At 46.8% G+C, this 13,272-nt stretch overlaps 1 protein-coding gene across 3 annotated transcripts; it reads left to right on the forward strand.

Moving 5' to 3' along the window:
- The first annotated feature begins 391 nt into the window (after nucleotides 1-391).
- On the forward strand, nucleotides 392-11,722 carry gpr171 (G protein-coupled receptor 171). Of its 3 annotated transcripts, none has more exons than XM_085430998.1 (5): nucleotides 392-477; nucleotides 8,664-8,904; nucleotides 10,019-10,228; nucleotides 10,359-10,487; nucleotides 10,738-11,722. In XM_085430998.1, exons 2-5 carry the CDS (start codon nucleotides 8,737-8,739, stop codon nucleotides 11,263-11,265), a joined length of 1,035 nt encoding a protein of 344 aa, XP_085287124.1. In that variant the 5' UTR covers nucleotides 392-477; nucleotides 8,664-8,736; the 3' UTR covers nucleotides 11,266-11,722. The 3 variants fall into 3 exon arrangements, with proteins under 3 accessions (XP_085287124.1, XP_085287125.1, XP_085287123.1); XM_085430999.1 differs by lacking the exon at nucleotides 392-477 and adding an exon at nucleotides 3,023-3,081; XM_085430997.1 differs by lacking the exon at nucleotides 392-477 and having other exon boundaries at nucleotides 8,676-8,904; nucleotides 10,022-10,228; nucleotides 10,738-11,721.
- The last annotated feature ends 1,550 nt before the right edge of the window (nucleotides 11,723-13,272 follow it).

Consider the following 13,272-nt stretch of genomic DNA (forward strand, 5'->3'; position numbering starts at 1 on the left):
CTTAACTTTAGTTTTGCTGTTTTTCTTTGACAGTCACTCAGGACGAGTATAGGACCAGCATGCACCGGGTGGGCCTGTGGTTCTGTACCAGAGCAGGAGAAGCAGCAGGAAACAACGAACACTGATCTTTTGTTTGTTGGATAAATAAACCTTAAACGCAACTTTTACCTTTTGTTTCTCAGCAGAGCGCAGCAGCGCCTTGATTTTAAATGGTTGGATGTTTGGTGGGACAAACAATGGAAAATAGTTTTTAGCCATGTGTTGCAGACACGAGGGTTACATCCACCCAGCGTCCGTGGTTACCATGGTTACTGCGGTGAATTAAACAGCTGGCACTGCGGCAACTCCGTGTTTACGTTTTCATTACGAACGAACTGTCTGACCTGGTTAACTTATAGTTAGGAGTATCGCAGATAACACCCACGTGAGCTGTGTCCTCGGAAATCTGGACTGGTGTGGACTCTCCAAGACAAACTGGTAAGAACGGTTCCCCACTGCACTGAAATAAACAGGCTATTGCTGAAGCACACGTGCTGTGTTATAAACTAAATGTGGATTTGCTATTAACATGTTTAGCTATGAAGGAAACTTTCCTTCCGTCTCGTTCGTGAGCAGCGTTTTCTTCTGTCGTGTGTTTCACAGTTTCTAACACAGTTAAACGCAACATCAAACAAACACAAATCAGATGTTACTTATTTTTGCTTTATTTCAGTCATCCTAACAGACAGCTGGTGCTGAGAATATAGTTGAACACATATTAATAACAGATGATCATTTCTGGACAGCGTCTTCTCTTCTTTCCTTGTAAAAAATATTTTTAATGTTAGTTTAAATTCAAAGTTGGCGCGAATGGTTCAGTCGAACACGTGCTCAGTGAGACATTAAACTAAAGTTATGAAACTTTAATCTGAGCCAAATTAAACAGTGACGTAAGCGTGACCCTACAGACAGACCGGGCCGGTGTTTCACCTCCACCGAGAGCTGAACCCAGCGGGGGTTGAAAGCTGTGTGCCGGGGTCCCAGACTAACAGACAGCGGCAGACTTGGAGCCGCTTCCGACAAACCAGCAAATAAACACTGAACATCTGATCTGTGACATTTGTGAGGTCCTTTCAAACACACACCGCAGCCTTTTTGACCAATAAAATATTCTCATACACGAAGCGACCGCAAACAAATAAACGTCACGACGCCGGTGTTCACGGGACAGGTCAGGAGACGGCCTTCGTTTTCTTTCGCTTTGTACGTTTTATCTGATTTCAGCGCTTTCGCCTCACAGCTGCTGTGTGTGCACTCACAGAGACTTCATTCCTGTTTCACGCACAACACACAACCTTCGCTGTTTCTCTTCTGAGTCTTGCACAGAAACGTTTAAGTTAAAAGAAATGTTATTGTGCACTTCCAGCCTAGTTGTAGAAATCAGCACTCCTGTTTATTTACGGTGATTTTAATTTGTTTTCCATAACAAAGAAGTACGTCCTGCACATGTTGTGACATCACATCCTGTTATCGTAGTCTGCCTGCCTCATTTTTCTGGACACGAATTCAATTTGAGAATCGTCTGAAATGATGGAGCAGCGAGTGCGTGACATTTGTGTAACTGCGCTTTCTCATCTGTGCGTGAAGCAGCTGGAAGTCTGCAGAGTTTCTCCGCTCCTTCACGTTCATTCACACAGCGCACTGCCGCGTGTTTTTTTACAACGTGGGAAACCGTGATTCAGTTTGCAGATACTTATCACAGCGCGTCCTGCCCTCCTACACATCAGACAGACACTTCCTGCAGGGACGCAGCACAAACAGCCCTGACTGTCTCTACGCTTTTCTCTTCATCACAGACCTCACACTGGTTTATGACTCTCATCTTATCATTCATTGTGCTTCCTGCGCTTACATGTTTCCACTGCCTTTAAGTGTCATCTGCATGCATCTACATGCAGGCACCGCACATGAATCCATCACATCCACACGCTCCTATGATGAATTCGTTTATGTGCATTTTCCCTCCTTAATGAAAACAAACACAAGCGGTGTAGCTTTGCGCTGCTGTGTTAAGACACCTGCTGTAGTTGTGCGTATCTTCCTGAGGTTAAGCATTAATCATCACAGTCTCTGCAAACTGTGTGCAGCTCAGGCTGTAAAGCTCAGGGGGGAGTTCGTGCCTCACCCTCGGCCTCCCCGCAGCTACGGTATGAAAACCCTACATTTTCTCCACCTCGATTTTCAGAAAACTTGACCTCCGACCTTTAAGTTGAGTTCACTGAGTTATCACGTTGACACAGACGTGCGCGCTGCCCACCTGTCCACAGGACCCCGTGTCTTTAACTGCATCTGAGGACGTCTCTGGACGCCTGCTTTTCCCTTTTCTTTCATCGCGGCTCATCCAACGAGGAGCGAGACGTTGCTCCGTGTTGACATCATCACACGGCGGCTCTGCTGGGCTGAGCTCCGAGTGTGTGCTTGTGTTAAAGAAACAGACAGCTTGATGAGCTGCAGCGGGTCAGAGGAACCGCAGGTGTGACCTCACCTGTGGACGTCGCTCGCTCTGCGCCTGCCCGGGGTTTTCTGCTCTCAGCGCTGTGACGTCGAACCATTTATTTAGAGCACATTTGTTACTCTTTACTTTCACTAAAGCTGACATTTTCACTGTTAAAGAGACGTCATCGTCCCCTTCCTCTCTTCTGTGGACTTTAACTTTTTTTCCCACTTCTGCTAAAAGCTGATAAGTGCCGATCAGCCTCGCCAGATAAACCAGAAGTCTCTAAATTTATCTGTAAAGAATCATTACTCACAACTCATTTGCTGGAAACGCCTTCAATATGCATATATGTGTGTGTGTGTCAGGGAGGCGGGGCTTGTGGTCACACTGACGACAGCAGCAGCATGTTGCTAACAGGCAGGAAAACACCTTCCATCTGTCTGCAGCTTCCGCAGCTCCGAGCACATGATCTGCACTGACACACCGAATCAAACGCACACAGAGGACCCGAAGAGAAGCCGGAGGGCCCGCTCAGTCCCTTAGGGATCCAACACGCGGTCCGAGAGCCCGGGAGGGGACGAGGCGGGAGCTGAAGATTCACTCAGGTTTGTTTTTAAGGGGAAACAATCGTGACTGTGTGGGAATGTCTGTTTCAAGGGGGACCATGTGAAATGGATGACCGGCACACTCACACTCACACACACACACACACTGTGAAATAATGAACTAACAGAGTTGAGATCTGTGATCTGAGAGTCATTTTCTCTTCCTGCTCCCGTCCTCGAGTCTCGTCGTCTCCTTTCAGTAGTTTTCTGTCTGATCACTTCACGTCTCTGTGGTCGCTTTCGTGTCACTCTGGTGGTTTTACATCCTCTCGTGCTGAGCTTGTGTGTCTTTGGGGTTGTTTGACTGATTTACAACAGGAAATGTCACCTCTGTGACAGTTTGGTAATCTTTTCACACATTTCACAGCGTGTAGGTTTATTTTCTAACCTCTCCTCAATATTTCATATCGCTGTGTTAAAGGATTACAAATGAAGAACCAAAAGCTGCGTTCCTCTAACATCCAGCAGGGGCTCGAGCAGTGAGGTAAAACATGTTTACAGCCTGATACAGAAACGGTTTAGCTAATTTCCTCACAACAACTGTACGTGACTCACCTGTTTGATTGTTTCAAGGCTTAACGTTTGCATAATTGGGGCTGTGGCCTCTCTGACTGGCAGGTAGCTGCTAGCTGTCTGCTGGCCTTCGCTTCGGCTCGCTGGAGTCCCTGAACTGGACCTCCGGACCCCGTTTGTGATACAAACCAGTGTGTAAACACTATGGTGTCCCTCTTTTATATACAGGCTGTTCCTTTTTTAAGGTTCAGGGGATAAAAATACTGAATGCATCCAAAAGCGGCAGGTTCCTGGGCACATGCTGAAATGCATCTTGAGACTCGTGGTTCTCTCCTTCAGCTTTCACCGCTTCGTCTCTGCGGTCTCGACACGGGTTTGGACATTTCTGCCTCCTCTGCTTGTTTATCATACAACTGCAGCTGCAGGTGGAAATTCTAGTCCCAAACCCTGGTGTCTGAGTGCCATGACCTTTAGATGACTCTTCATTTTCAAAGAAAGCTAAACCCCCAGTGTCGCTTTCTGTAAAGCTGATTTTCCCCAGTTTGTGTGACTCAGTACAGACGATTTCCTTCGTCTAAATTTTCCTGCTTTATTTTCCTTATTTGGACGAAAAATGCAACGCAGTTTATTTTCACTTGGGTGCACATGCGTCGTCCTTCTGCCACAAATATTCACAGAATGTGGATTCATCCGCCGCTGAAAATAGTCCTGAAGACGAGCGCTCTCTCCTCCGAGGCTTGAACAAAAGCCAGTGTTCAGGTGAAGCCACAGACAGAGAGGAAGTCAGATCGTGTTGGAGGCCACGTTCTCCTGGTTTGGGCTGAGAACTTCGAGGACTTCCTGTTCCACCTATGAGAACGAATGAGGCCCTCATGGGAAAAACTGTTAAGGTAAAACACATTTCTGCGAGTGTTGGGGGCATCATAGCGCCCCGGGGTGCTTTTTGGCATCCTCCATTTTGATTTGGGGCGTGAAGCGAGCAGCGGCCTCCTGATAGCATCACTTTCAACCACCACGCTCAGCCGCTTCAGCCGGGCTTTAACTTCGGGTGACCATATTTTGAAAAAGGACACTTGGCCCAGTCACGAAGGACTTTGATAAACTTCGTTTAAAGAAAATTTTAACATATTTAAATGATGCTTTTTCTGTGCCGTTAATGAATGGTGAAAGTCAAGAAGTCAACAAGTGCAAAAAAAGAGGACGCTTGGTCACCCTACTTTAACTTCTAACGTCTAGTTACCGTTAAGAAACGAGCGCCGTGGAGGGAGGACGCCGCGCTCTAAGCGTTAGCAGAAAGTGAATGTTTTTGGACAGAATCACCTTCAGAGTGAGGAAAACTGAAGGACGTGAGCAGGCTGACCAACGGTCCTCTTCTTTGGAAGTCAAAATATGACACGAGTGATGTTTTATTACGGAAGGCGGATTTGTGAAAATTAAAATGTGACTTTTTCTGCAGAAGCAGGTGGAAATAACTTGTTTCATGTGTGCAGCTCGCAGCGGTTGGCTCATTTCAGCTTCGGTGGTTTGATGGGATCAAAAAGAAATGTTTTTGCATTTAAATGCAGCAGATCTGTGATCCTGACTCGACGTTACAGGATGTTTCTTACCTGCTGATCCTCTCTGAGAGGATTATCACCAGGACAGGATACGTGCTGATGGTTTGCAGCTGTCATCACAGAATCTGCATCGGTTTGTGTGTCTTCGACATGAAAATGAGCTCCCGTGATCGCGAGCTTTCTTTTCTCTGACTTCCTGCTTCACACAGGTTTGCTGCGACCACAGAGCTTATTTTACATCCTGCACGTCAGCGTGTGCCCGTCTCACACCTCGGGCTCGGCCACAGCTCGCTGCTGTTTCTGAAAAAGCAGAAATGCTCAGAGGTCAGAGGCTCGTATGTAAACATAGAAAGCAGCTTCTCAGCCTTTTTATGTTTACGTGACGGTTACATTCATAAATGCTTTGCTAACAACTGCTGATGTACTGAGCCTCAAAACCAGAACTTTTGGTTTAATGTTCTATAAGATGTGCAGTTCATCTGGTTTGTGGCTGCTTATAATAATGTAGATAACAGGAAATGATTCACGATAAGAAAACATCTACAAACATCATAAATAACAAGTTTGAGGGGAGCTTGTTAGAAGATGAAGAAGACCTGAAACCAGCTGGGAGCAGCTGTGTCGGCACATCGGGAGGATTCAGTAGCTGCTGCTCGTTTTCAGGGTTTAGATGGTGAGAGATCTGAGGTAAACCAGACGCTCTAACAAACTTCAAACAGGGCGCTTCATGATGATTCCTCTGATTTCAAAACTTATTGACAAAAACCTGTGAGTTTGAGATTGTAGGCGTGCTGGATTTCCACTGTGAGCGTGAGAGGAAATTTAGTGCAGCTGAGTGTTTGAAGCCGTCGGCTGTAAACCTGTTTCTGTGTCAGCTCCTGTTTCAAGTCTGTTTAACTGCAGGGAGAAAGTGCCCTGAACACAGACACATCACAGACACATCACAGACACATCACAGAGTCACATCACAGACACATCACAGAGTCACATCACAGACACATCACAGACACAGAGTCACATCACAGACACAGAGTCACATCACAGACACATCACAGACACAGAGTCACATCGCAGACACAGAGTCACATCACAGACACATCACAGACACAGAGTCACATCACAGACACATCACAGACACAGAGTCACATCACGGACACATCACAGACACAGAGTCACATCACAGACACAGAGTCACATCACAGACACATCACAGACACATCACAGACACAGAGTCACATCACAGACACATCACAGACACATCACAGACACAGAGTCACATCACAGACACATCACAGACACAGAGTCACATCACAGACACATCACAGACACATCACAGACACAGAGTCACATCACAGACACATCACAGACACATCACGGACACAGAGTCACATCACAGACACATCACAGACACAGAGTCACATCACAGACACAGAGTCACAGCACAGACACATCACAGACACAGAGTCACATCACAGACACATCACAGACACATCACAGACACAGAGTCACATCACAGACACAGAGTCACATCACAGACACATCACAGACACAGAGTCACATCACAGACACAGAGTCACATCGCAGACACAGAGTCACATCACAGACACATCACAGACACAGAGTCACATCACAGACACATCACGGACACAGAGTCACATCACGGACACATCACAGACACAGAGTCACATCACAGACACAGAGTCACATCACAGACACATCACGGACACAGAGTCACATCACAGACACATCACAGACACAGAGTCACATCACAGACACATCACAGACACATCACAGACACAGAGTCACATCACAGACACATCACGGACACAGAGTCACATCACGGACACATCACAGACACAGAGTCACATCACAGACACAGAGTCACATCACAGACACATCACAGACACATCACAGACACAGAGTCACATCACAGACACATCACAGACACAGAGTCACATCACAGACACATCACAGACACATCACAGACACAGAGTCACATCACAGACACATCACGGACACAGAGTCACATCACAGACACAGAGTCACATCACAGACACATCACAGACACAGAGTCACATCACAGACACAGAGTCACATCACAGACACATCACAGACACAGAGTCACATCACAGACACATCACAGACACATCACGGACACAGAGTCACATCACGGACACATCACAGACACAGAGTCACATCACAGACACATCACAGACACATCACAGACACAGAGTCACATCACAGACACATCACAGACACATCACGGACACAGAGTCACATCACAGACACAGAGTCACATCACAGACACATCACAGACACATCACAGACACATCACGGACACAGAGTCACATCACGGACACATCACAGACACAGAGTCACATCACAGACACAGAGTCACATCACGGACACAGAGTCACATCACAGACACATCACAGACACATCACAGACACATCACGGACACAGAGTCACATCACGGACACATCACAGACACAGAGTCACATCACAGACACAGAGTCACATCACGGACACAGAGTCACATCACAGACACAGAGTCACATCACGGACACAGAGTCACATCACAGTCACAGACACGGACACATGTCAGTTAAGATCAGATGAGACTGTGTGTGGCTGATCAGCACGTGGTGTTTACAGCAGCAGCTGTTTAAATTCTTCTAAAGTTAAGTAAATGTTTGTGCAGAGAAACGTGTCTGTGCTGCTGCTCTGATTTCAATGTGTTTGTTTCTGTGTGTGTGTGTGTGTGTGTGTGTACCATGTTTACATATCTTTGTGAGGACCAACAGCCCTTATGCGGACAAAATCCCCGTACCCACAAGTTTGAAGGCATGTTTGAGACTCAGAGTGTGGTTTTAGTGTCAGGGTGACAGTTATGTTATGGTTAGCATTCATTCTTGATGGTTAGGGTGAGCAGCTAGGGAAAACATCGTGTCAGTTAGATGTCCTCACTAAGATATGAAAACAAGTGTGTGTGTGTGTGTGTGTGTGTGTGTGTGTGTCACAGCTGCTGCAGATTTGCAAACTTGCATGTAACAGTTTGAGTGAACCACTTGTGTACGCCGGGATCTCTCAGAGCCCCGCCCCCTGCTTGGCCGATGACCTCTCACAGTAAGGATAAACTCTCATTGGCTCGTGCCAGCAGCTACAGCACCTCCTTCCCACCTCAAACCTTCCTGGTTCTTCTTTGCTTCTATGCACCTGTACCTAAACTGGCCCCTTTTTCATGCTTCTCATGAATCCACTGCCAAATATGTGAAATAATTTATGAAATAAAAACATTTTTTGCAGGTGCTGGGAAAGAAATGAAACCAGTGTGTTTAAACTGACTGCAACACTTTCAGTGCAGACAGATAAAAACATGTGATTGTGCATTTTTAACGTGTGCTCGATCGATCTCTCTGCGTTTCTACAGAGCGAGATGAATTCATCCGACGCTGTAATACAAATGAGATTTTGTGGTTTAATCTTTGGAGTGGATCCTCTTCCTGTTTTCAGGCCGACAGTGAATGCCGCCGTGAGCAGCCCTGCAGCCTCTCTGCTTTCACCTCCCGACGAGCGCCACCTCACGATGACTCCTGCCACCAATCTCAGCACTGGCGGCGCTCCGGAGGAGAAGCCCTGCATCGTCAACGACCAGATGGGACCCTTCACAGTTGTCTACATCCTCATCTTCATCATCAGTCTGCCTGGAAATCTGGTGTCAGTGTGGGCCTTCATCCGCAGCCCCAGAGCCAAGGTAGGCAGGACGACTCGAGATGACCCGAGGTCACACACGAGGTGAAAAGTGAGGCGAATGTCCTGTGGCGAGGTGTCACATGACAGTGTAAAGGTGCTTGAAGAGCACGTATTAGATAAGAGAAGAAGAAGTGATGAGAGGATTTGTGGTCAGTTATGGTGAAATGAGCTGGAATGAGGATTTCTCTGACCCCGTGACTCACTGTAAGCTTCTCTTTTCCTCGGACATAGAAGAAGATATAGTCGAGGTTTTAAAAATGAAGCTTTAAAATGAAATCGTCCATCAGCCTCTGACTCTTCTGAGCTCAAAGCTCTCAGATGGAGATGTGGACAAAAAGAAGGCAGATTTAAAGCCCTTTTGCATCAGTACCTACTCAGATCAACCGGTTTTCCATTACAACCCAGTGTGTGTGCTTGTCGTCATAGCAACGCATCTGTGTGGCCAGCGACATAATCATGCGATACGAACGCTACAAGAAAGGACGTCGAGGCAAGAATAAACCTGCTGCTTTCCTTCGTTGCCGAGTTTTAAAAAATGACAGTTTTAATTTTTGCGAGTGAGACGCTCTCATGACTCATCGAGTGGCGCTTCTGACCGGCCAATATGTGGCACGCAGTCTGATGATGTCACATTTTAGTACCTGCCTGGGTGAGCAGGGACTATGACCTAATGGAAAACCCTGGAAACCGTGGCGAACGGTTGCCAAGTCGATCCGATTAGGTACTAATGAAAATGGGGCATAAGACGCTTCAGCACAGCCTTAAACACACATTTACCCCAGTGTGGGGTAAGTACTCCTACCTTACCCAAACTACAGGTTCTGGACAAATTCAAAGAGCTTTTGGTCATTTTAAATTTCATTTGTTAGAATTTATTAATTTTCCCCTGAACTGCAGTTCCTCTAATGTCCACTGGAGGCTCCGACAGTGAGTCAGTCCCCACAGTCCTGCATGTTCAAAGGTCCAACAGAACTGCTTCACAACAAATGCATGAAGTTTATTTTAAACACTCACCTGGTTAGATAGTATTAAGGCAGCTGCAGCACAGGTGGCTGTAGTAGCAGAGCTGATGATCTGAGTCCGTGTCCATGTTTAGATGTTTTTGTGTCCCTCAGCAGAAGAGCGCCAGCATCTACCTGATTAACCTGCTGGTGGCCGACCTGCTGCTCCTGCTCGCGCTGCCCTTTAAGATCATGAAGGACCTCGGGGTGGCGCCGTGGAACCTCATGGTGTTCCACTGCCAGGCCAGCGCCGTCACCATCTACATCAGCCTCTACGCATCCATCGCCTTCCTCGCCTTCATCATCACGGACCGCTACCTGCAGGTACTCTCCAAAAATGTTCAAAAGCAGCGCTCTGGTTAGTGGGCACCACGCACCGTGCGGTCTTTCTTATGTGTTTAGATTGAAATCGTTTTCAGACATCAGAAACAAAAATGTGAGTGTCCTCCTGCAGGAATGCCACACTGTGCGCTCTCTGCGGCTGCAGGAGGTCGGCTTCGCCCGGCTGCTGTCGCTGGTCGTCTGGCTGCTGCTGCTGCTCATCATGGTGCCCAACATGGCCCTGCCAATAAAACAGGTCACGGTAAGGCAACAGTCCTGACAATAAAGCCTCTGTGACCGTTGGAGGTGCACGATTCACATGTCTAAAGTGCACCATGCAGGCCGGCGGCGGCTATTGGAGACGTTTTCAGAATCAGAATCAGAATCAGAAAGGGTTTTATTGCCAAATGTTGAGCAGGTTTACAACATTAGGAAATTGCTGCTGTTTTGTCCTCTGAGCAGAAGGAGGTGACACTGTGCCTCAGACTGGTGTGTTTCTGTTGCTCCTGCAGGAGCAGACCTACCTCAGCTGCTCTTCTCTGAAGAAGGACATCAGCCTTCACTGGCACGCTCTCACGGTCTTCCTTTGCACGGCGCTCTTCCTCAACGCCTCCGCCGCCACGCTCATCTCCAGCACCCTGGCTGTCAAAAAGCTCCTGCGCAGCCGCAGCGACCCCAAACTCTGGGCGAACGCCAGGAGGGTGGCGGCAAGCGTGGCGGCTGTGGCGTTGGCCTATGTATTCAGCTTCGTCCCCTACCACGTGGTCCGCACGCCGTACACGCTGGCCCAGACCAAACTCATCACAGACTGTGAAACCAACAAGCGGCTGTTTCTGGGGAAGGAGTCCACTCTGCTGCTGAGCGTGCTCCACCTCTGCTTCGACCCGCTCATCTTCTTCTACCTTAACGCCCCGTTCAGACACACCATCAGAAAGCTGTTTCCCTGCCTCGGAAACCACGCCATCAGAGACGCAAAGGAGGAGGCGGCAGAGGAAATGATGCAGCCGGCGACCTCTGCACAGCAAGAGGCTGCATGCTAACCACACCGTCTCCTCCAGGATGGTACTTAGCTTAGCACAATGACTGGAAACTGTTAGCTTAAATGCTCTCTTGAAAGACTACAAACATGGACTAAAGACTTACAGATGCTCCTCCATGTGCAACAGGATTCAACTTGACTTATTAAACTTATAGATTATTACTCACTGTTCAGTTTTTATCAGTGTGACTGGTGTTAATAAAATGAAGACTAACAGGTGAAATGATTAAACTCTGTGATGCTGTTACATAGACTGTAACTTTATATTATTATTGATTCATAAAGATGAAACAAAGAGAACAAACCCGATTGGTCCTTTTAAGTGCTGTGAGCGTCTGTCACCAGCAGAGGGCAGCAGTAACCAGTGTTCACCACAGTGCTCCTCAACTGAAACACCTTATAGAACCTTATGATATCCCGCTTGTCTTTTTCAACAGAGGACACAATTATTAAAGCTAAATACCACAACAAAAAACATTTTTAATGTCATGACAACAGGTCAGAAAGCAGAATCTAAACACTGTGATGACGATGTACTTAAAGTGTGTCTTGGGAACATTTATTGAAGAAGTCTTTTGCCAATAGCCATATTCTGAAATCGAACACCATCGACAGCAGCACTCTGACCTGACCTCTGTGTGAGGTCTGTCACTCATCGCGGTGCTGATGCATGCTCAATTATCCAGGTAAGTAAATCCCAAAAGGTTGAGTCTGTTCATCTGGAGGTTTCAGTGGGAGAAACGTTTCATCATCATCAGCTGACGTCTTCAGTCTCAACTGACTGCAGGTTTCAACCTTATAAACAGGACATTTGCACAATGACTGAAACCAGCAGCACTGATGAACAACGGGCTGGGAGGTCAGTTCATGATCATTAATATACATATTCTCATGACCACTGATCAAAGCCCACTGATCAATAACCATGAGTACCATTCACAGAGAGTTGGGGAAAAGCTGCAATCACAGCATTGTAGGATGGTGACAGATGTACCCTTAGGCCCCCTCCTCCATTCAGAGATGGTCTTTCCCTCACGTTCCTTCAGTGCTGCTGGTTTCAGTCATTGTGCAAATGTCCTGTTTATAATGTTGGAAACCTGCAGTCAGCTGAGACTGAAGACGTCACCTGATGATGACAAAATGTTTCTCCCACTGAAAACGTCCAGATGAACAGAATCAACCTTTTGGGATTTACTTACCTGGATAATTGAGCGTGCATCAGCACCGCGATGAGTGACAGACCTCACACAGAGGTCAGGTCAGAGTGCTGCTGTCTCAGGAAGAAGATGATGACAATGGACCAAACGAGTTAGTGATTAAAGTGAACGGCATGTGCTTTTTCTTATTTCACTCATACTTACTCATATTAATCTTGCTTCAGGAAATGATGTTCACGTTAACCGATACCAATACCAGTGCCGATAATATCGATTTGCCCAACTTTACCTTGAAGCAGAAGGACAACTGAATATCTCCAAAGGAAAATGGACCCTGGAAAAGGAGGAGCCTTGGAACCAGGACTAAAAGAAACAGTATAACAGACAAATAAGGCTTTTAAGTATGAATAAACTTACCTCTGGTTTCTGTAGCTTAGTCAGTAAATGGTAAATGGCCTGTATTTATATAGCGCTCAAAGTCAGTGTTTGTAGTTGTTACCACAGACTGTTCCCAAATCACCGACACAGTGACGGTAACTGATTTAAGCGCATATGCTATTAGCTAATGCTACTCAGCCTGGCTAGCAAGCTCCTGCTAGTACCAGCCAACCATAAATGGTCTGTTACTACAGTAACCTCACAGCAGCCATATTTTTGATCAGATGATGTCATTAAAAAGGCTCCAACAGCACAAACACGGTCCACAGGTCCAGTTCAGGGACTCCAGTTAGCTGAGGTGACGCCTAGCACACAGCTAGCAGCTAGAGCTACCTGTGTCCCCATCCACCTGTCAGAGGCCACACCTCTAATAACGCAAACGTTAGGCTTTAATACAATTTAAGTTGAGTTTT

This window comes from Copadichromis virginalis, linkage group LG14 (assembly GCF_057382275.1).
Source record: "Copadichromis virginalis isolate Kocher_CV1m ecotype Utaka linkage group LG14, C_Virginalis_male_GT1.1, whole genome shotgun sequence".
NCBI classification, from domain to species: Eukaryota; Metazoa; Chordata; class Actinopteri; order Cichliformes; family Cichlidae; genus Copadichromis; species Copadichromis virginalis.